Source organism: Aulonocara stuartgranti (assembly GCF_965226115.1).
Source record: "Aulonocara stuartgranti genome assembly, chromosome: 19".
NCBI classification, from domain to species: domain Eukaryota; kingdom Metazoa; phylum Chordata; class Actinopteri; order Cichliformes; family Cichlidae; genus Aulonocara; species Aulonocara stuartgranti.
Window position 1 is genome coordinate 1,995,211 of NC_138955.1, and position 23,013 is coordinate 2,018,223.

The 23,013-nt window shown below is 43.2% G+C and overlaps 2 protein-coding genes and 1 long non-coding RNA gene across 4 annotated transcripts in view; 1 reads left to right on the forward strand and 2 right to left on the reverse strand.

The window, feature by feature from the left end:
• flvcr2a (FLVCR choline and putative heme transporter 2a) overlaps positions 1–18,052 on the reverse strand; it is a 36,792-nt gene extending 18,740 nt beyond the window's left edge. Inside the window, exon 1 of the mRNA XM_082515253.1 lies at positions 16,800–18,052. Coding sequence (XP_082371379.1) covers positions 16,800–17,363 — 564 coding nt within the window. The 5' untranslated portion in view covers positions 17,364–18,052. The remainder of the gene's footprint in view (positions 1–16,799) is intronic.
• LOC309694957 lies at positions 55–1,316 on the forward strand. The gene is made up of 3 exons (XR_014272997.1): positions 55–344; positions 428–508; positions 997–1,316. It is a non-coding gene; the product is annotated as an uncharacterized lncRNA (long non-coding RNA).
• Positions 18,053–18,178: 126 nt separating the features above from the next.
• On the reverse strand, positions 18,179–22,960 carry LOC309695039 (jun dimerization protein 2-like). Of its 2 annotated transcripts, none has more exons than XM_082515405.1 (4): positions 22,532–22,627; positions 20,698–20,915; positions 19,745–19,849; positions 18,179–19,632 (listed from the first exon to the last, which is right to left on the reverse strand). In XM_082515405.1, exons 1-4 carry the CDS (start codon positions 22,593–22,595, stop codon positions 19,447–19,449), a joined length of 573 nt encoding a protein of 190 aa, XP_082371531.1. In that variant the 5' UTR covers positions 22,596–22,627; the 3' UTR covers positions 18,179–19,446. The 2 variants fall into 2 exon arrangements, with proteins under 2 accessions (XP_082371531.1, XP_082371530.1); XM_082515404.1 differs by lacking the exon at positions 22,532–22,627 and adding an exon at positions 22,762–22,960 and having other exon boundaries at positions 18,181–19,632.
• Positions 22,961–23,013: the final 53 nt, after the last annotated feature.

The window sequence follows — 23,013 nt, forward strand, 5'->3', positions numbered from 1 at the left end:
TACTTATTCTCTTTATATTAACTGTCCACATCAACAAGCGTCGTATTTCCTATGACTATTGAATGCACCTCTCAGTTCACCCCACGTGAGGGCACCTAGCTCAGCAACCAATCAGAGCCTACCCAGGCCGCATTGACCCTGTCAGCCAGGAAGTGAGGTGGAGGTGCATGGTGTCCCGGGTTTTTTCTCATCTCAGCAAGAGGAGTGGAGGCATCTACTACTCAAACCGAGAAATCCACGGACAAAAGAGAGGAAAACTCAGGATTGAGAGGAAGGAAAGCCAGCGCACTTACCTGCTGGAAGTCCGGAGTCGAGTGGCTGGATGAAGGAGAGAGGCAACGTCGGTAAGACGAGTGTTATTCTGATGGAAAAAACTTGTAGAGACTTACCGTCGCGATCATGCTAATGCTAGCTCGGTGTCTCACAGGCTAACCACTCACCTTTCATCCGGAGAGCTGCTGCAATTCCAACGCCAGTGTGTGTTGGGCTTTTGTGAAACAGAGCAACGGTGAGCAACATGTTCTTAGCTGCTCTAAAGCTAAATTTTGTCAGTTCACTGTGAGTTTAAAGTAATCTAGAGGGTAATTTTTAGTGCATTTCTCTCTCACGAATAGGCCTATAGTGTGGAGAAATTAAGCACACTGCTTTAATGCCTCTGAACTGAACTCACATGTATATTTTGTTGCTTATTTGCACATAGTTCTGAATTTGTTATGGTGTATTGTATTTTGAGTGTCAATGGTTACTTACCATAAGTATTGTTTAATTAATGTTTACATGAATAGAGAAATATTTGAGCAACTTAGATGTTTAGTTCTCATAATTGATATGCTTGAAAATTGAATGTTGTACAACAGAACTGTGAGATTTGATAAGATTTAAGATGTTGATGCAATGAATATGAGGTGATGCAATATTTTGATTTTGTATTTTAACCTTAAACAATGCATCTGAAACAGACTGATTAGAATGTACATTTTATGACCTGGATTATAGGTCAGGTTTTTTGGAGAGGACGGAAAAGTCCAAGGACCAGGACGATATTCTGGTTGTGATAGATGGCGAGCCAACCACTTTGAGGACGATCTACCCCAAAGAAGATACACACCACACACTCATACATTCCAGTTACATTCACAAGGACCTTTGAAGTTGGCTATCGCCAGCTTAACTCTAAATTCTTAAAGGGCCCCAACGAGTACTTTTATTTTGTTGAGTGTGCACACTATTTATTTTATTTTATACTTTATCTGTACAAATTGGACAAATACCTGTTATACTTTGTAACAATACAAGAGTGGCTACTCAAAAGTTAACATTGTGTCCAGGTCATTATTGCTGCTCAATACTTTGGCTCCATACGAATTTGGTGTCTTCTGATTCTGGCCAGGGTCTTATTACGAGCCCAAGTAATTATTGCGCTGTAATTCACCTTTATACCTTAAAGTTGGTTACAGAAGTGGCGAGCCAGCCAGGAGCCAATTGATTTGAGCATCAATATTGAGGCAATGACCAGCATGGATTTCATACAAAAGTCTGGTGTCAAAATACCTAATGCGGTTGTTGTCGCTGGGATAACACAGGTATCTGAGAAAGATGAACAGGTCATTGACTTTCTGAAACAGTATGGTAAAATCACAAGAGTCCTTTTTGTTGATGATTCACTGTCCAACTTCTACCAAAACCTGATCGTAGAATACTCTAGCAGTTCAGCCTTAGAAGGTTTAGAACCTCGTTTACCATACACATACACAGCACAAGCTGATCCCAGCGTTGTCTATGAAATTAAAACACTCAGTAGCATGTACACTACCACGGTTGGGAGTAATGTTACAAAAACCTACTTGGCGGAACTCAAGGAACTAGCCAAGCTGAGTGGCAAAGACTACGGTGAGGTGCTGAAGGAGATGATGTGTCAGATTGGGGAGGATGTTGAAGCCATGCGACCTACCACTGAAGAACCTTCTCCCACGTATGTCGAGACCACTGTTGTATCTCCACCCGCTTCTAAAGAGCGACAGTGTCACACCTCACATTCAGATGTTACACCAAGTGATACTGGTGCCACTGATGATGTTCCCCTCACTAATGGAAGGAGAGCAGCGTCCCTCTCAGTAAGTGACTTGAACCCACCTGACATTCAGAAGGTTGTGGTAGAGCATATCGTACGAAGGCAAGATGTTGTCCCACACATCCAGTCCCAGGTGAGACTCCGTCCCTTCTCCGGTAAGGTTCCCAGACCTAACAATGAAACTGATTATGACACATGGCGCACACAAATTGAACTGCTCCAAAATGATCCCAGCATGTCCCCCCTGCAAATATCCAGAAAGATCCATGAGAGCCTGCTTCCACCAGCAGCTGATATAGTTAAGAGTTTGCGGCCTGAGTCACCACCTGTGACTTATTTGCAGCTTCTAGATTCAGCCTTTGGCACTGTAGAAGATGGTGAGGAACTTTTCGCTCAATTCCTGAACACCCTTCAAGATCCAGGTGAGAAGTCATCCACTTACCTTCACCGGCTACAGCTAGCATTAAACAGAGCCACGAAGAGGGGGGGAGTCGCATGTGAAGAAGTGGACAAACATCTACTTAAACAGTTCTGCAGGGGATGTTGGGACAACGACCTACTCAGCGCCATGCAACTTGAGCAAAAGAAGAGCAGCCCACCCCAATTCTCAGACCTGTTGTTAATGATTCGCTCTGAGGAAGATCGACAGCAAGCAAAAACTAACCGTATGAGAAAACACATTGGCACCACAAAGCAGAGAACTCAGTTACAGTTCCAGGGTGCACATGTTTGTGAACCAGAGGAGAAACATGGGAGTAGCATTGCTGCTATTGAGGATCTGCGAAAGCAGGTGGCGAGTCTGCAAAGTCAACTAACTACATTCATGTCACAGAAAAAAACAAAGTTTGCAAACAGCAAGGACCCTGCAGGGAAGCCGCAGAGTAAGATGTCAAAGCCACATGGTGTAGATGGACGTATGCAAAGACAGACTTCAAAGAGGCAAAGGGGCAGACCCAAGCCCTGGTATTGTTTCAACTGCGGTGAAGATGGACATATCGCTCCATGCTGTGTTGACCCCGCTAACCCCAACCTAGTAGCAGAAAAAAAGAAGCAGTTGGAGGAGAAACAACGCCAGTGGGAAGCGCGAGATTGTACAGATTCACCTTTAAACATCTAACAGTTCCTGTTGTGGGACAAACAGGAGCTGAGGAGAGTCAACAACGTCCCTCAGACGTAAACAATGGTGACAAAATCACAGCTGAGGTTAACAAAGTAAGTACCCCAGCAAAGACTGTCAAAGCACAAACATGTTCTGGCTTAAACCATTCAGAGCAGAACCAATCTTTCCAACTCCCTAAACAGTTGATTGGTACCAGAAGTACAGCTCAAGTGACTGTGAGAGGTGAAGAAGTCAACTGTCTTCTTGACTCAGGCTCCCAAGTTACCACTGTTCCTGAGTCATTTTACCAGCAGCACCTTTCAGAGCAAAAGATCAAGCCACTACATGACCTCTTAGAAGTGGAAGGTGCTAATGGCCAGCTAGTGCCTTACTTTGGCTATATAGAAATGACCATAACTTTTCCAAAGGACTTTATAGGTGTTCCAGTAGATGTAAACACACTTGCTTTAATCGTCCCTGACACTTCACAATCCCTCATGCTCATAGGCACAAACACCCTAGATGTACTGTTCGACATCTACTCAGAGACTGACTTAGCCAATCGTCAACCCCTCCCACATGGCTACAAAGTAGTCTTCAAAATCATTGAGTTGAGACGGAAGCAGACAAGTGACACCCATCAGGGGGTAGTGAAGCTACTTGGCAAGATGCCTCAAGTCATTCCAGCTGGTTCAACTGTAGTGGTGGAGGGAGTCGCCCTTGGCGAGGGCCTTCAGGATGAAAAATCAGTTGTAATTGAGTACCCATCATCGTCCCCCTTGCCCGGTGGCCTGCTACTTAAAGCCGGTCTGGTGGACTTTCCCCAGCGGCGGCCCCACAAGTTGCCAGTTGTTATAAGCAACGAGTCTGACCACGACATTGTCATCCCTGCCAAGTGTACTATTGCAGAGGTTAGTGCTTATCAGACCATCCTATTAAAGGAACACAACAAGACCAAACAGTCAGAACTATCCCAGAGAACTCCAGAGACTCCGTCTTTCCAAGAGCCCACCATAACCTTCAATTTTGGTGACTCCCCAGTTCCATTGGAATGGAAACAGCGCATCACTCAGCAGCTCAGCGGCATGCCTGAGGTGTTTGCACAGCACGACCTGGATTTTGGCCAGACGGACCAGGTGCGACATCATATAAAACTTTCGGATGGCACGCCTTTCAAACTACGTGCCCGGCCAATCCACCCACGGGACATTGAGGCTGTCCGGAAGCACATTCAGGAACTCCTTGATGCAGGAGTTATTAGAGAGTCAGAGTCCCCATTTGCGTCACCCATAGTGGTAGTCCGGAAAAAGAACGGCCAAGTCCGGTTGTGCATCGATTATAGGCGTCTAAACCTTCAGACTATAAAAGATGCGTACAGCCTTCCGAAGCTAGAGGACACATTCTCAGCCCTCAATGGTTCACAGTGGTTCTCTGTTCTTGATCTAAAATCAGGGTACTACCAGATCGAGGTCGAAGAAGCAGACAAACCGAAGACGGCCTTTGTGTGCCCTCTCGGCTTCTGGGAGTTCAACAGAATGCCTCAGGGTGTAACGAACGCCCCCAGCACGTTCCAGCGGTTAATGGAGCGGTGCATGGGGGATATGCATTTGAAGGATGCATTGGTCTTTCTTGATGACGTGATAGTATTCTCCCGAACCCTTGAGGAACACGAAGAAAGACTCATGAAAGTGCTCACTCGTCTAAAAGAGTTTGGGTTAAAGCTGTCACCAGAGAAATGTGTCTTCTTCCAGACTTCAGTCCGTTATCTGGGACATGTGGTCTCCAGAAATGGAGTTCGGACTGACCCTGAGAAGATTTCGGCCCTTAAAACATGGCCTGTCCCACAGACCCTGCGAGAGTTAAAGTCGTTCCTTGGTTTTGCTGGGTATTATAGAAGGTTCGTTAAGGGGTATTCCAGCATTGTGAAACCTCTCCACAACTTAACTTCAGGGTACCCACCTAGCCACAAGAAATCAAAAGTAAACGCAAGACAAAGTGCACATCAGTACCATGACCCAAAAGACCCTTTCGGAGGTCGCTGGACGCCAGCTTGCCAGGAAGCCTTCGAGTCAGTCATCCAAAGTCTCACCACTGCCCCTGTACTTGCCTTCGCTGACCCCCAGAAACCCTATATACTGCACACCGACGCCAGTACCACCGGGCTTGGTGCTGTATTGTATCAGGAGCAAGAGGGACAACTTAGAGTCATAGGCTATGCAAGTAGAGGGCTGTCACGGAGCGAAAATCGCTATCCAGCGCACAAGTTGGAGTTTCTGGCGCTCAAGTGGTCAGTTACAGAAAAGTTCAGCGACTATCTCTACGGCAACCACTTCACTGTTGTAACGGATAGTAATCCGCTGACTTACATTCTGACTTCAGCAAAACTTGACGCAACTAGCTATAGGTGGCTAGCAGCACTGTCCACATTCTCTTTCAAACTCCTCTATCGTCCAGGGAAGCAGAATGGAGATGCGGATGGATTATCACGCAGACCACACGGAGGGCTAGCGGACGACCTGAAATCACAAAAAGAGATTGAACGCATACAACAGTTCACTCAAGATCACCTTTGTGATCCAGACAACATCAATGCTGTAAATCAGTCTGTGGTGAAAGCAATCTGTGAGAGGCAGTTCACCTACAGCGTCAGTCCTGACAATGAAAGAGAGGCAGATGCAGATTGTGTTGCCTTGGTGGAGGTGCTTGCTGTGTCTCCTAGTGCTGTACCTGATAGCTATGGGCAAGAGGAACAGTTTGGAGGTCTGCCAACCATTCCCCATCTAACTGAGGCAGAGCTGGCAGACGAGCAAAGAGCCGATCAGTGTATAAAGCATGTTATTTCTCAGATCGAATATGGGGACACACCACCTCCAACCGTGCGCACACAGTTCCCTGAGCTTCCACTGCTCCTCCGAGAGCTTAACCGTCTTGAGCTCCGCAACAATGTCTTGTACCGGCGACGCCAAGAGAGGTCCCAGAAAACCTACCAGCTTGTACTTCCAGCTGAGCTTCGCAACACAGTTCTCACCAGCCTGCATGACCATATGGGTCACATGGGAGTCGACCGCACACTGGACCTTGTAAGGTCAAGATTTTATTGGCCAAGGATGGCTTTGGACGTGGAAAGGAAAGTGAAGACGTGTGGCAGGTGCGTGCGGAGGAAGGCACGGCCTGAAAGAGCGGCCCCCTTGGTCAACATTAATACGACACGACCTCTTGAACTCTTGTGCATGGACTTCTTGTCCCTGGAAGCTGACAGGAGTGGAACCAAAGATATATTGGTGATCACGGACCACTTCACTAAATTTGCAGTTGCTATCCCAACACCTAATCAAAAGGCCCGCACAGTGGCAAGGTGTCTGTGGGAGAACTTTATGGTACACTATGGCATCCCAGAAAAATTGCATAGTGACCAGGGTCCAGATTTCGAGTCCCGCACAATCAAGGAGCTCTGTCAGGTGGCTGGTATCCACAAGGTGAGGACAACCCCATACCATCCTAGGGGCAATCCTGTGGAACGATTTAATCGTACCTTGCTTGATATGTTGGGAACTCTCCGTGATCAAGATAAGTCCTGTTGGCGTGACCATGTAAGACCCCTGGTCCACGCTTATAACTGCACCAGGAATGAAGTGACTGGTTTCACCCCGTACGAACTGATGTTCGGACGCCAACCTCGGTTGCCAGTTGACCTTGCATTCAACCTGCCAGTGCAAGAGGAACAACACTCATCTCACTCTGAATATGTGCAAAAACTCAAGTCACGTCTCAAAGAAAGCTACAAGTTAGCTATGGACAAGGCTGCAAAGATGGCTCACAAGAACAAAATGAGGTTTGACAGACATGTAACTGCATCAGACTTGGAAGCTGGAGATCGGGTATTGGTCAGGAATGTCCGTATCCGGGGCAAACATAAGATTTCAGACAAGTGGGAACACACTGTGCATGTAGTAGTGAGAAGGGCAGGCAACCTCCCAGTATATACAGTTAAGCCTGAAAACAAAGATGGTCCCCTAAGAACACTACACCGGGATCTGTTGCTACCATGTGGCTACCTACCTGTGGAGGAAAGCAGTGAGCATGTACAGAAGCCAGTGTCACGCAGGCCAAGAACCCGTGCAAATCCAGCGCTAGAGGAAGAGAACTCCTCAGACGAAGAAGATGATTTGCTCATTCCTGTTTGGTTGAGTTCCCCTGTCCACACAGTGAGTGAGAGTCCTGTAAATGTTCCTGATATTGACAACCCACCTGTTTTGGACAGCCAATCTGATTTTGGCAACATACCTGATATGCCTAACAGTACTACAGATGATACTGAGTACTTATCTACCAATGGAGTCACACCGACCGAACAAGTGGATGAAATAACCTTAACTGAAACTGACTCACCTGTTGATGACCCAGACGTCCAAGAAAGGCAACTTCCATTTCAGGAGGCTGGCACCAGAGGTGCGAATTCTGAGGAGAGAGTGGAGGAGATAGTCCCAGTGGATACAAGGGAAAACATGGATACAAATGATTCTGTAAGGAGATCTGAGAGAAACCGTCGTCCGCCACGACGGCTTGACTATACGGAGCTAGGCAATCCTCTGATCACTGCAGCAAAATCATTCTTGCAAGGACTGTCTTCAGCTTGGGCCGATGTCATCAGTGATGGTGAAGAGCCTGCTTCGCCCTCTTCCTTGACCCGTCAAATAATCATCATTTAACTGTCTACCATGCACAGGGACGTGCATGAGTTCAGGAGGGGAGGGTGTAGCCCAGATGAAAAATATCATACTTATTCTCTTTATATTAACTGTCCACATCAACAAGCGTCGTATTTCCTATGACTATTGAATGCACCTCTCAGTTCACCCCACGTGAGGGCACCTAGCTCAGCAACCAATCAGAGCCTACCCAGGCCGCATTGACCCTGTCAGCCAGGAAGTGAGGTGGAGGTGCATGGTGTCCCGGGTTTTTTCTCATCTCAGCAAGAGGAGTGGAGGCATCTACTACTCAAACCGAGAAATCCACGGACAAAAGAGAGGAAAACTCAGGATTGAGAGGAAGGAAAGCCAGCGCACTTACCTGCTGGAAGTCCGGAGTCGAGTGGCTGGATGAAGGAGAGAGGCAACGTCGGTAAGACGAGTGTTATTCTGATGGAAAAAACTTGTAGAGACTTACCGTCGCGATCATGCTAATGCTAGCTCGGTGTCTCACAGGCTAACCACTCACCTTTCATCCGGAGAGCTGCTGCAATTCCAACGCCAGTGTGTGTTGGGCTTTTGTGAAACAGAGCAACGGTGAGCAACATGTTCTTAGCTGCTCTAAAGCTAAATTTTGTCAGTTCACTGTGAGTTTAAAGTAATCTAGAGGGTAATTTTTAGTGCATTTCTCTCTCACGAATAGGCCTATAGTGTGGAGAAATTAAGCACACTGCTTTAATGCCTCTGAACTGAACTCACATGTATATTTTGTTGCTTATTTGCACATAGTTCTGAATTTGTTATGGTGTATTGTATTTTGAGTGTCAATGGTTACTTACCATAAGTATTGTTTAATTAATGTTTACATGAATAGAGAAATATTTGAGCAACTTAGATGTTTAGTTCTCATAATTGATATGCTTGAAAATTGAATGTTGTACAACAGAACTGTGAGATTTGATAAGATTTAAGATGTTGATGCAATGAATATGAGGTGATGCAATATTTTGATTTTGTATTTTAACCTTAAACAATGCATCTGAAACAGACTGATTAGAATGTACATTTTATGACCTGGATTATAGGTCAGGTTTTTTGGAGAGGACGGAAAAGTCCAAGGACCAGGACGATATTCTGGTTGTGATAGATGGCGAGCCAACCACTTTGAGGACGATCTACCCCAAAGAAGATACACACCACACACTCATACATTCCAGTTACATTCACAAGGACCTTTGAAGTTGGCTATCGCCAGCTTAACTCTAAATTCTTAAAGGGCCCCAACGAGTACTTTTATTTTGTTGAGTGTGCACACTATTTATTTTATTTTATACTTTATCTGTACAAATTGGACAAATACCTGTTATACTTTGTAACAATACAAGAGTGGCTACTCAAAAGTTAACATTGTGTCCAGGTCATTATTGCTGCTCAATACTTTGGCTCCATACGAATTTGGTGTCTTCTGATTCTGGCCAGGGTCTTATTACGAGCCCAAGTAATTATTGCGCTGTAATTCACCTTTATACCTTAAAGTTGGTTACACATATCTGCTTCAGCCGTGGCCTGGTGGACAAGAAATTGGTTAAGGGTTTCCCGAGCTTTCACGCCCCTCATGTTCTTCATGTGCCACCACTAGAAGCATGCCTATGGAAAAAGTGCGCCAGCACACAGTGCAGTGCGCTTTAAAGGTGTTATCGTGCATTTTCCCAGCCAGGTGTTTTCCTTTTCCCATTCCTCCCTGTGCTTTTGCAGCCTATTTTTCTTTCTCTGAAGGGAACAAACATTGCTGCTCTAATGCTGGGCTTATACTGTGTGATTTTTGGCCCATTTTGAGACGATTTTTGAGTCGTGCGACCGATTTGGTGATCGGCCCGATTTTGGCCTTCATCGTGCATCGTTTAGTATACGTGGGGTAACGAGAAGCACACTGCTCACGCGCAAACACGTAAACGTCGGTGAAAAAGACTGCGCAGCACGGCAGTGCAGCATGTGATCTGGACACAAGCGATGGAGGCACAACTTGTAGAACTTTGGAAAGCTCATCCGAGCCTTTTCGATGTGGCATCACAAAATTATCACGACCACAACAACCGTGAAAATAGTTGGATTTACACTGCTGCTCAATCACAGCTGCCTGATCATGTTTTTCATTAGCAATTTAGCAAAGTTGATGGTGGTGGTGTGTCTGTGTGAGTGAAAGACAGAGAGGGGGAGCGACAGATTTTCTGTTATAACCTTCATTTTAAGGAGGCACAGTGTGAGCACTCAGGTCGCATCAGAGCATCGGGTGAGACCCTGCATCGTGACCTACCAACTTCTAACCCCTGCGAGTCAATCGTGCAGTTTGAAAATCGCACAGTGTAGGGCTGCACGATTAATCGTTAGAAAATCGCGATCTCAATTCATGCTTATGTGCGATCTCATTTCCAAATGACAACGATTTAAAAAAAAAAAAAAAAGACGACGATTTTACCGCATTTTGATCCGGGACGTACTCTGCTGTGCCGTGTGATGCTAAAATTAGCAGGGAAAAAACAACGGAGAGCACTTCAGGGATGACGAGAAAGTGACAGGAGAAAATCCGTCCCGGTCAACCACCCAAACATCAATAACGGGAACCTTATACAGCGCTACAGTGTGTGAATGGGTGGATGACTGGTTGAGTAAAGCGCTTTGGGGTCCTTAGGGACTAGTAAAGCGCTATACAAATACAGGTCATTTACCATTCCCTATACACGTTGAACTCCCGCAGGCACAAAGACATTACGGAGGCTATCACTTATCACCTGACCAAAGATATGGCTCCCATCAACACTGTGCAAAACGAGGGATTTAGGAAAATGATCAACACCCTAGACAAACGCTACACAGTGCCGTCCCGCAACTATTTTTCTATTGTTGCACTACCTGCTCTATACACGCAGCGTCGAGCAACGGTGGAGACGGAATTTCAAGCAGTACAACATTTTGCGGCAACAACAAAACGTGAGACATTTGTTGTTTTTATGTTTATTTATTGTTTTTATGTTCAGTCTTAACTGTTACAAAGTTGATGTGCAGTTAATAAGTGCAATAAATATTTATACTGGAAAAGAAAATCGTGAGAGAATCGTGATCTCAATTCTAAGCCAAAAAATCGTGATTCTCATTTTATGCAAAATCGTGCAGCCCTAGCACAGTGTCTGCCCAGCTTTAGGTTTACTGTCGTCCGAGACTTGCACCGCAGTGTCGGCGTTTGTTTCCCTGTTGGCCATGCTTCTTGTTGTGGTCATCTGTTGTCTTCCGGTATTTTCTCCGTAAGCGACCTTTCCTCGACCAATGAGATGAGCGGTAATCTGAATTGTCATACTCGAATTGTCATAAGTGTGCTGTCAGCTCATTGGTCACAAAGCAGGAGAGGGGCTGGGAATTATGTTTTCAAACAAAGCGTTAATTCCATTAACATTTATAGACTACTTTTGATTCTCACTGTATTACGGGACAAAGTGCGTCCCTTATTAGCTCAATACGGGACGATTCCGTATTTTAAGGGACGGTTGGCAACCCTAATCACAATAAGACTTTATTGTACTTCCTGGAACAATATGATGCGTTATGAGCTGTGTAAAAATAGATATACGAAAACATTTAGTTAATTTAATGTAAGTTTTGCACATTAGAGTGTAAACAAATCACTCAAAAAACAAAACTGGGAGATTATGATACCTGGGAAAGACTGCGTGGAAGTAAATACACTGACCCAGCAAAAGATGGCGACAGTGGTCACGTCATTTCCCATTTGGATGCCTCGTTCAAAACCAGCCCGGTCTCCCAGCAAACAAACATGAAATAGTTGGCGTTTGTGTTCGTGGGTAGGGAGCTTCAAGTGTTTTTCGTGACAAGCAGCACAACTTTGTGACTTACGTATTTCAACAGGAAGTATACATTTGTCCAGGCAAGCGGGGCAACCAAGAAAACAGCAAAGGGTTGGATTTCAGCGCAAGCGGTGATATTTTTCTAAACCTGACACATTTTTTTAATTGGCTAAATCTAACAAAATCGTTTTTACGTTAGGTAAATGTTTTATTACAACTTTCCTGATGTAGCTTTGATGTCTACAACACTGGGAGTCATCTCATTTCAACAATATCTGTTTTTTTATTGTAATCCCTTTACTGACTTTTACTTGCATATGCTTTCCATACAGAAATTACTACAAAAAACAAAACAGAAAAACCAACACTGAAATGAATGCAAACGAATATTAATCATTAAAAAAACAAACCTAAACTGAAATGAGGAAGTCCACTCTGGAAACTAACAGAAACTAAACTGAAACAAAAGTCTAAGTGAAATAAAAATAAATGGTAAAATGGCCTGTATTTATATAGCGCTTTACTAGTCCCTAAGGACCCCAAAGCGCTTTACATATCCAGTCATCCACCCATTCACACACACATTCACACACTGGTGATGGCAGCTACATTGTAGCCACAGCCACCCTGGGGCGCACTGACAGAGGCGAGGCTGCCGGACACTGGCGCCACCGGGCCCTCTGACCACCACCAGTAGGCAACGGGTGAAGTGTCTTGCCCAAGGACACAACGACCAAGACTGTCCAAGCCGGGGCTCGAACCGGCAACCTTCCGATTACAAGGCGAACGCCCAACTCTTGAGCCACGATCGCTAACTAATGTCCCGCTCCAGTTCACATACAGAGCTATTAGATCAACTGAAGACACCATTGTCTGAGGTTCAGAGGCTGTCGGATTGGTGTGCAGACAACAACCTGGACCTCAATACCACCAAGACAAAAGAGCTGGTAGTCGACTTCAGAAGGAGGAAGTCTGAGCTGCAGCCTGTCAGCATCAACAGGGAGCGTGTGGAAAGGGTCTCCAGTTTTAAGTTCCTGGGTGTGCACATAGACAGACCTCCAATGGAGCTCAAACACCTCGGCGGTTTTAAAGAAGGCCCAACAGTGTCTCCACTTTCTGAGAACCGTCAGAAAAATGGACCTGAAGAAGGAGCTGCTAATCGTCTTCTACCGTTGCTCCACTGAAAGTCTGTTGACATACTGCATCTGTGTATGGTTCTTCAGCTGCACCATGGCACACAAAAAGGCACTTCAGAGGGTCATTAATATGGCCCAAAAATCACTGGACATCCTCACCCTTATCTGAAGGACCTGCACAGCATTTGCTGTCTCAAGAGGGCACGCAGCATCCGCAGGGTGTTTAAGCTGCTGCCGTCGGGCAGGAGATTCAGGCTGCTGAGGTCGCGGACAAACAGACTCAAGGACAGCTTTTACAACAGGGCAATAGCCCTAATCAGTGCTAACAGTTGACCTGATTGGCTACCTCCCTGGACTTTTTGGGGGGCCCATAACATAATAATAATAATAACAATGTGAAATAAAAACATAGACTCATTCTTTTTATTCATACAGTCATTCTTTTTATTTCTTTTTATTTATTAAGTTAAGTTACTGTGTTGTCTTGTTTTTGTTGTGTTGTGTTGTGCGTAATGCCGAGTGGGACAGTTTCCAATTTTGTTGTACTATTGTACTAGACTGAGGAATGACAATAAAGAGTTATTTCTTATCTCGTTACCTCTAATTGGAAACCTGACTTTACAGTTGCCCCACCTGTCAAATCTCACGCTCGGGGGGATTTTTTAAAAATATATTTCTATCCTCCCAGCAATTCATCCTTGTCCTCTGAGGCGAGCATAATCTCTACGTTAAGTACAATTTATGCAATCTATATGAATCCTACTGTCAAGAGCACAAGCAAGGCTTTCTAATGACGCAACATTTAAGGGAGGACTCCTAACAGACAACATGTACTTTTCCAAATGTTGCATTTGAACAAACCACAAAATTACTGGAATAATATCTTTTGGACAGACAAGCCAAAATTGGAGCTATTTGACTGTGATGCGCAGTGTAAACCAAACATAGCACAACAGCACAAACACCTTATAGCAACTGTCAAGTTCAGTGGTGGCAGGTTGTTGATTCGGGCTTGTTTTGCTGGCACAGGACTTTGCACTTGCAGTCAATGAGTCAACTATGAACCACTCTCTATGCTAAAGTATGCAAACATGAGACCATTTGTCTGACTGAAAGCTTGGCCAAAATTGATTTATGAAACAAGACAATCATCCCAAAATAAGCACAGCAGCAAATTCACAACAAAATAGCAGAAAAATTTAAGAATCGAGGTGTTGCAATGACCCGGTTAAAGTCCAGACCTCAGTCTGATCGTGGGACCTTGCAGAAATGAATGTCCTCAAACCCCAATGAACTGAAGCAATGCTGTAAAAAAGAGTGGAAATTCCTTCAGAGTGATACGAGACTGATAAAATTCCATAGCAACTGATTACATCAACCTATCACTGCTAAAGGTGGTTCTATAAACTATTTAATCATCGAGTGTATTCCGATTTTGACAAGGCTGCATCGAGTGCAGTGAAAAGTTTACTATTTAAGTTTAGAATTCTTTTTTTATATTATACTCTTCAGAAGGCGACTTGAGGCGACTTCTGTTGTGATTTGGCGCTATATAAATAAAACTGAATTGAATAGAATTGATAATTTTTCTTCACAAATCCCTCAAACTACACTGTAAAAAGGTACTTAAACATTGGTGGGTCTGTGTTACTGTCACATATGAAAACACTATCCTGTATATCAGTAAGTAAACTAGTTCTCTGTAGCTTGCAAGGATTCTGGGTACAGGACTTGTATTAAGTGACTTGTAAGGATGTGAAGTGATCATCAGCTTGTGCAAAGTAAACAAGAATAAAATTCAGTGGAGATGTAGCCACAGAGCGGGCAGATCATCTTAAAAGAACCGGTTAAACATCCTGTGTGCACAGTGTCATTTCACATGTTTGCAAACACATGTAGCGGAGACTGGCTGTTTGCTTTAGCATCTGTAACTCAATTAATTTTTGCACTAGTTTTCAGACTTTTACATAAAATGCCGACATTTGTTTTCTGCTCCCTTTGGGGTCTATTTTCAGAAAACACAAAATATCCTTTCACTGCTACGCAGACGACTGCCAAATGTATTTGCCTTTAGCACCAAATGGCCCAGGCTCCATCCAATTTTTTTGAACTACCTTGAAGATGTCAAAGCTTGGATGGCTCTGAACTTTTTGAGTTTCAATGAGAGTAAAACGGAGGTGATTGTATTTAGACCTAATAATATTTCATGCAACCCGCTTGGGAATTGTGGTTGGCTAGGGTATTATATCAAATAGCATGTGACAAATTTGGGAGTCATTATGGACGCAGATTTTAAATTGGACAAACATATTAGTTCTGTGTTGCAAAAAAGCTTTTTCCAGTTGAGGCAAATAGCAAAGCTGAAGCCAGTTTTGTCAAGACGTGACATGGAGAAGGTAATACATGCCTATATTTCAACTCGGCTTGACTACTGTAATGCACTTTATGTTGGAGTCAGCCAAGGATCTGTTGCACGTCTTCAGCTCGTTCAAAATGCTGCTGCCCGCCTCTTGACTGGTACCCACAGACACCAATCCTGTCTTCTCTTCATTGGCTTCCTGTTCATGACAGAATTGATTTCAAAGCGCTGATTTATAAATGCCTTAATGGTCTTGCTCCCCCATACCTTTCTGAGTTACTTCAGCCTTAGATTCCTTCGCGGACCCTCAGATCAGCTGACCAGCTGCTGTTGGTTGTCCCAAAATCAATCTAGGCTAAAATGTAGAGGAGAACGAGCCTTTTCAATTATGGCCCCCAAACTTTGGAATACGCTGCCTTTAAATATTAGACAGGGATCTTCATTTTGAAAACACACCTTTTTTCAATAGCGTTCAGACTGGTGTGAGTTGATATGTTTATCATGTGTATTATTATGTTTTTATGTGAGTGCAGTGGTTTTATCTTGTGTTTTATCCTTTTGTTTCTGTACAGCACTTTGGGCAAACTTTCTGTTTTTAAATGTGCTACATAAATACACTGAATTTGGTTTTGGGATTTGGATAATAAACAAAGTTTAGTGCTGGTCAAAACAATTACTTTTGTACTCTCCCCCCCCCAATAAAAATCTACACGCAGTTGTTTCCTGCCATGTCAATCATCATATGAAATCAGGAATGGAAGTGGGTAGACACCGAAGTGACCATATGAGTCCTATCTCATCTCTGATTGGTGGGATTGGCGGTGCTACAACTCTCTTAATTTTACAAATATACCCAGTCTCCCCCATTTGGTTTGCCAATTAAGGACAACACGCCCAAATAGAAATAACCACTGCAATGGCAATTCATTGATATTGACGGTGCAGTTTAAATATAACTGGTGTAGTGGGTGCATCCATCACTCACACCGTTTTCGAACAATCAAAAACAAATTCCTTCAGTTTTTACAGATCAGATTTAGTCAGGGCCTCTTTGCCTGGTGGACAAAGAAGTATACCAGGTGGCACAGAGGGACCCCCCAAAACCCACAGTTCACTGCCTGCAGAAAGTGAAGAAAACACACCTGATATTTATCACAGCGCAAATTAATGCCCCCCCCCCCCCCCCCAAAAAACAACAACAACAACAACAACAACAACAAAACAAAAACAAAAAAACAACAGGAACCAGGCACCAGGAAAAACATAGCCAAAGAAGCAGAATATCATTATTGGCACATTTCTATCATTATTTACAAGCTTTATCAAAACGTCTAGTTTTATACAGCCTAACATTTGCATTTGATTAAATCCATAACTTATTGTTCTATAAAGTTGGAAGGATAAGATTAAGTCAGCTGGGCCCAAATGGAAATATTTAAATTGATTCCACTCTAAGATGTTCATTGAGCCAGTCTACTCCAAGTTACTAATGTCTATAAATGTACCAGATATTAGGCATTATTTTTCATGGGTTTTACGCAACAAACAGAAATTGAGGTCTGTTTAACCGACTCCCTGTGTTAACTCACCTGGTTGCCAAAAACTCCAATGGAGCAGGCGGTGGAAACCTCATTCGCTCCGAACCACACCGACGCCAGGCGGGAGGGCATCCCGAGGATGAAAACCTGGGCAAAGGAACTCATAAACTGTCCAAGCATGGTGACCCAGAATAGGCTCGGTTTGGCACTGGCCACCTTTATCCACGTCCCGGCGCAGTTGAGCGCATTCGCAATCAGCGCTGTGACCCGCAGTCCCTTAATATCCAGGAGCCAGGTGACTGGGAAAATGAAGGGGATGTATGTGAGCATGTAGACCATAGACAGCCAGTCCACCGCGAAGGCTTCCACCTTGTAGAACTTCATAATTATGTTGCTGATGATCGCGTATTGGATCCATTGGTAAGCGTTGATCAGAGAGTAAGAGCTGAAGAGGAACACTATCATCCATCGCCTCCTGTATAGACGCGTAGTGACCCCCAAGTCGCTCTCCCTGTTTATGATCCCGCTGTGTTCAATGGGGTCCGCGGCAGCTGGACCTATTACTCCCATGTGTGGACCATTCTCCGTCGTATCCGGAGCGCACCTGTCCCCCATTATCTGCTCCAGAAATGAACTGAACTGAACTGAAGCACAGCCACCGCGACACTAACCTACTTAAGATGTCCTTTAATAAAGAAAAAAGAAAAGAAAAAAAAAACGAAAATAGGAGGGAAAAAACCCAAGTATCACTTTCGTTCCACGTGACACTGCCAAAAACCATTCAGCTGTCGGACTTCCTCTGTGCCTCGAACCCCTTTAGACTGATCAGCCTTTAATTGAGATGTCTAACCGGCTCCTGAGTATATACACTTGAGCTTTCTGAGAAATTCCCTTTGAAGAACGTGTTGACACCGACTTTTACTCCACCCAGCTGTTAAGATAAGAAATGACAGTGGCTGTTCCTCGGGAGCTCTGAGAGAAACCCTCAACATGACAGAGCAGAGATAACCTCTGAAGACGACACAGTGCAGTCTGTCTGAGCTGCTCATGTCAGTACTGTTGCATGTTTCGACTTCATCCCCTGTTGCAACACAGCAAATTATCACTATGCCGCAAAAAATACCCACTCGGAGCTCAGCTAACTTACAGTAACGTTGCTGTCAGCCTACTTCTCTCCTGAAGCTTTAGTTCCTTTTGCCTCAGCCACTGCGGTTTTAATCTGCGTGTTAAATCCCCTCTGATAACAACAACGGGCGTCTTTGTGCTTATTTGTTCGTGCATGCTGAGAATTTGGTGTTTTTCTTATTTCAATAATTTAAAAAATGATTTACATGTCTAAACCAAACGATGGTCCACATTTAATCTAAAGTAGTATTTTATTATTATTGCACATTAGTTACTACTGGACCTACAAAGAATCCATCATGACTAAAAAAGGTGGAGAGGTATGGAGCAATATATTATAGTTAATACATTTTAAGTAGTTTAAAGATATTTAAGTGTGCCTCTTGGCATAGGCACACTTAATAAAGCAGGAAGGTTAATGAGCTGTGCTGCAGCTCACCACAAGATGTCAGGGTTTACCAGAAACTTTGCTCCTGAAACTTTTTTTTTTTTGTGCACAAAATATTATTATAAAACGTCTTCCATTTTGCAAGACTTAAAAAAATATTATTCAATAATTTTAAAAAAAGAAACTAGACATTTATTTCTTAAGGAAATACAAAATGGGATTTTGTGATAGCTTATATGCTTATATAACACCATATACAAAAGAATAAAAACATAAACATAATTGCTAGTAACAATATGGTAACAGAAAATAAAGTACAATGTAAACACTTGTATATATATATATGTATGTGCATACATGACGCCTGCGCCAAAAAACAATGGAATAAAGAAAAAATGTTCAGCTGCTGTGCCAACAAATGAAAAATGCTTGAGGTTATTTATGCAATACAAAGGCTTCTTTGACTGTGGGTTTATACAGAAATAAAAAAATCATCTGTATGTGATGGTTAATGTATTCCAGTAGTTATTTTTTTATACATATATAACTATTTCCCCACAGATTTCAATGATATTTCTACAATTCCCTGCATGTATTTTAACAATTGAAGGACAGTCAAGGTCACATCATGCTGCAAAGATGTCTATTTGTAGCCTGATAACTTACAAACACTGTCTCTTTGGGGTATCGCCTCTGCCCTGCATGGAAACAGTGACTTAGTTTCATCCCACACAGCAACAAATAATCATCTGTGCAGCTGACTGATCGAATGCAGTTCTGTTTTAGGGTTAACTACAAAAAAACAAAACAAAAAGCATTAAAACACAGGTGTAATTACTGGAAATATATCAAAGTAATGCCTCGTGTGTGGCTTGTAATTCTACCAAAAGTTGTGCTGTGTTTTTTTCTTTACTTTCACACTAATTGTGGCTGGACCTGTGAAGACGAAAATGAAGAATAAATGAAAAAGCAAGAAGGAACAATAAAAAACAAAAACAAAACAAAAAAAGACTATGAAAGAAGATTGATTTAACTGCCAAAACAGTGTCTAAGCACAGTGGATCCACATTTTGTGGTGTAGCGCTCAGTGGCTGGTTCTCCTCCACGACCGAGGCCCCAAACGTAAGTGCTGCTAGTTTGTTGCTTCTTCCCAATCGTAAACTGTAGGAACTCGCACTACAACCTTCACTTGGCCTCCAGCTGCTGCAGCAGGGGGCTCACCTCACCCTCCGGAGTTTTGACACTGTCTGTCCTGACAATACACGTGGGGCGGTGGCGGTTGAGCATGAGGATCAGCTGCTGTCGTTCAAGCTTCAGCTCCTCGATCTGGGCTTTAAGGTCGGAATTTAACATCTCTAGCCTTTCCGACTCCTGCCATGGGATTGGAAGGAAGACAAAGTAATAATTGTGGAAAGAGTGAGACACAAGTTGAGTATGTGAGAGTGTGCAATCATGCAAAGGAGGCTCCTTAGATGTGCCTCACCTTTTGTAGATAATCTGTCCTCTCCTTCTTTTTGTTTCGACAGCGAGCTGCAGCCACTTTGTTTTTCTCCCGCCTTCGTTTTCTCCTCTCTTCCTCCTCGTCTCTCTAGAGACAGGCACAAGAGTTTTAAACACACCTTCAGGCACAATTAATCTGCCATACAATAGCAGGCAGTCCATGAACAGAGTAAGGATGGGAATGTGTATGTGTTAATATTAGTATTTAACCTACTGGGTTCTTCTTTGCTATCACTGTAAACAAGTCAAAGTGACATTTCCCCAAACTAAAGACCTTTTGGTTTGTTTTTCCCTCTACATTAGCGTGCAAGTCCTTCTGTTTCAGTCATGGTATGCATAAAAATAGAAAAAAAGCATTTTTTAACCTGGCACAGTCTGGCATGCCTAAGCATCCTTGAACGCCAGGTAATTGATGAACCCGACGTGTTTTTTTTTAAGGCAGGAGAAGTCAAATCTCCCCAAGAAAACCTGTGCAAGTGTATGGAGGACGTGATTTCTCACGGACATCTGACACAGCGGGAAAGTTCATATAAAAAGCCATTTCTTCTCATTGTTTTATATATGTAGGGTGTTGTTGTTTTTAACTCTATTTGTAAACACTACTTTGGGACAGCATTAAAAAAACTACCTGTACTTCTGCCACTATTACTAATCTACCTGCTCTATAAACTACATGTCCCTTTGTGTCCACTAGATGGTCCTGTTGAATAAAATATAAACAGCAAACATATTTCTTTAGGATACAGAAGCGAGATTTTAAACACAGTTAGCAGACAATTTCCATGCCTTTTTTTAACAGCAGATACATTAAAAGCACACCTTGGAGCCACTTTTTAGAAATGAACGTTTAAAAAGAACATGTAAGCTGAGTAAAAACTTAAAACGTGGCCTTAGTTTAAAGGATAACGGTTATCAACTGCTTAGTGTGTCCTATACCTCAGTTTTGATTATTAGAGGCCTCTTCCCCAGACTATCCAGGAAATGCAGAGGTGATAGCATTGTCCCAAACTCCTGGAGGTCGCCAAATTTGAGCTTGTCAGTCAGCGTGGTGGCTGTGATCCCAGCCAGTGGGCCCAGGCTGGGCAGGGAGCCTGCTGTGACAGAGGGATCTGGGATTTGTCCTGGCATCGTGTCAGACTCGGTCGTGACCACAGCTAGGCGGGAGAGGGAGAAAACGGGAGATATACTCAGACAACAAACCAAGTCAGATTAAGGAAAACACATAAAAAACTGAATACATTACAGGAATGCTTTACATTTATGAGTTGATAACAAATATAAGTGCATTATGTACCATCTGTTAGAGGGCTTCAATGAATCATTTGCAAAAGGTGGACTGATGTTGTTTTTATTCAATTTTGCAATATTTTCTAAAAACCAATTTCTAAAACTTCAGGGATCATGGCAAGAAAGTACATCATCTAATGCTACAAGGCCAAAAAGAGAGGTGAACAACACTGCAAAGACTAGACTCAAACAAATTCTACTTTATTCCAAGGGGCGCTAAAGGTAGCAGTTGCCAAGAAATAGTTACAGGGTGACTGTGATTTCCTGAATATGAGACATATCGAGGGGGAGAGCCAAAATTGAGGATAAAGACGTGAAATTATGCAGCCAAAATATAGCATAATGCAGTAACGTTTAAGAAAATAGTTTGCTTTCTTTAGCTGAAAAACAAAGTTAACTGTGTGAACACATTACCACAGTTTTGCACAGGCAAATATGTAGACAAGGACACTTCAGCATATACAAAGACGGTGAGAGCCACCCAACATACAGGAAGTTACTACAGCAGCTCAGCGGATGTCCAAGTCACATGAAATCCCCCCAAAAAACTTCTGATGTACCTTTATCCCACATCACAAAAACAACCAAGGCAAATTCTAATTAAAATATATAACCACAAGAAACAGCAATCTGGCTTTGTGTTCTTTGTGTAGACTAATGTTTATTAAAGAGGGGGGTCAAATCGCAGTGGCTCTCCTCAGAACATGAACTCACAGGCTACATAATAATCTCACATGGGAATAACTTTTAGTTTTGCAACTTCCTCAAAGTTCAGGTTATAAAGACCAAGAGGAAGTAGAGAGGCCATAAAAAAAAAAAAAAACTCTGCTTGCAATTAAAGCATAACAGCCATGATAAAACGGAGAAATAATGTGTGAGCAGTTTAGCTTGAAATGAAAGCAAAAACACTTAAAGCCAAATGTAACTTTTGCTTATCATTTTTTCTATCCTCAAAATAAAACCCCAAACACACATTATGAGCCAGTGACTGCCATCTGAATGTTGATGCAGGGGCCCCGAAGGTGGTTTTAAACTTTCTCTACTAATAGTCACTTTATTAATGGCTAATCCTGAATGTCCCATAGAAACAACTCGCTTGGTCATGGTTTATTATCACCAGACTATTTGTTTACAATGCTGAAACCCCCAGGCTATGCATGAAAGCACATTTAGAGCCGTTTAATAATGTAATCGCTTGACCAGTTATATAGTGGTGTAGCTGAATTGGTCAACTTGAAAGCGGAAGTTTTTTTTTCTACAGTGCGGCATTAAGCCCATCTTACGTAACTTTGTGTTTCCATCAGAGACCTGCAGTGATAAAATGTTACAGCTTTCCGTCCACAGCCGCTCGGATAACCCGTATTTTGAGAATCAGTGCGAGGCACTAATGTAAACGGCGGACTAGACAAAACAAGAACATTTTGTTCTGAATTGTGCACGCCGTGATTCATGAAAAGGGAGCATGCAAACAAAAGAAAATGACCTTTCTGCAGCACGATCACTAAAGATGTCAGGTTTGCTTTGACAGAGAAATTCAGAGAATGCATCGATCGCACCGTATAATCGAAAACATCAGACCTGCCCGCTGCCTCTTCGCAAACTATGCTCGTTATGACCTATGTGTGGCGCGCCAATAAGCTATTCAGCATGTACCAAAAATAAATAAATAAATTAAATATGCAACTCTCGACTTCTGAAGTTTTGTATACCGACCTGACTTTGATCCCAGGTGCAACAAATGTCCTTTCTTCTGGTCAGCCGAGGGTCGAGAGTATATTTTAAAAAGTGGAAATCGTTGCATCAGCCCGATTTTAAACGTGATCCCAATCTGGGAGGATTTGGGAATGCGGAAATTAGGCTATGCCAGTCAAACGTAAGCAGGGATGTTAGAAAAAAAAAGTAGCCTACATAGTGGGGGCAGAAGTGGGGAAGTCGCACCGCTCCTCCCATAAAGAAACAGGGAGG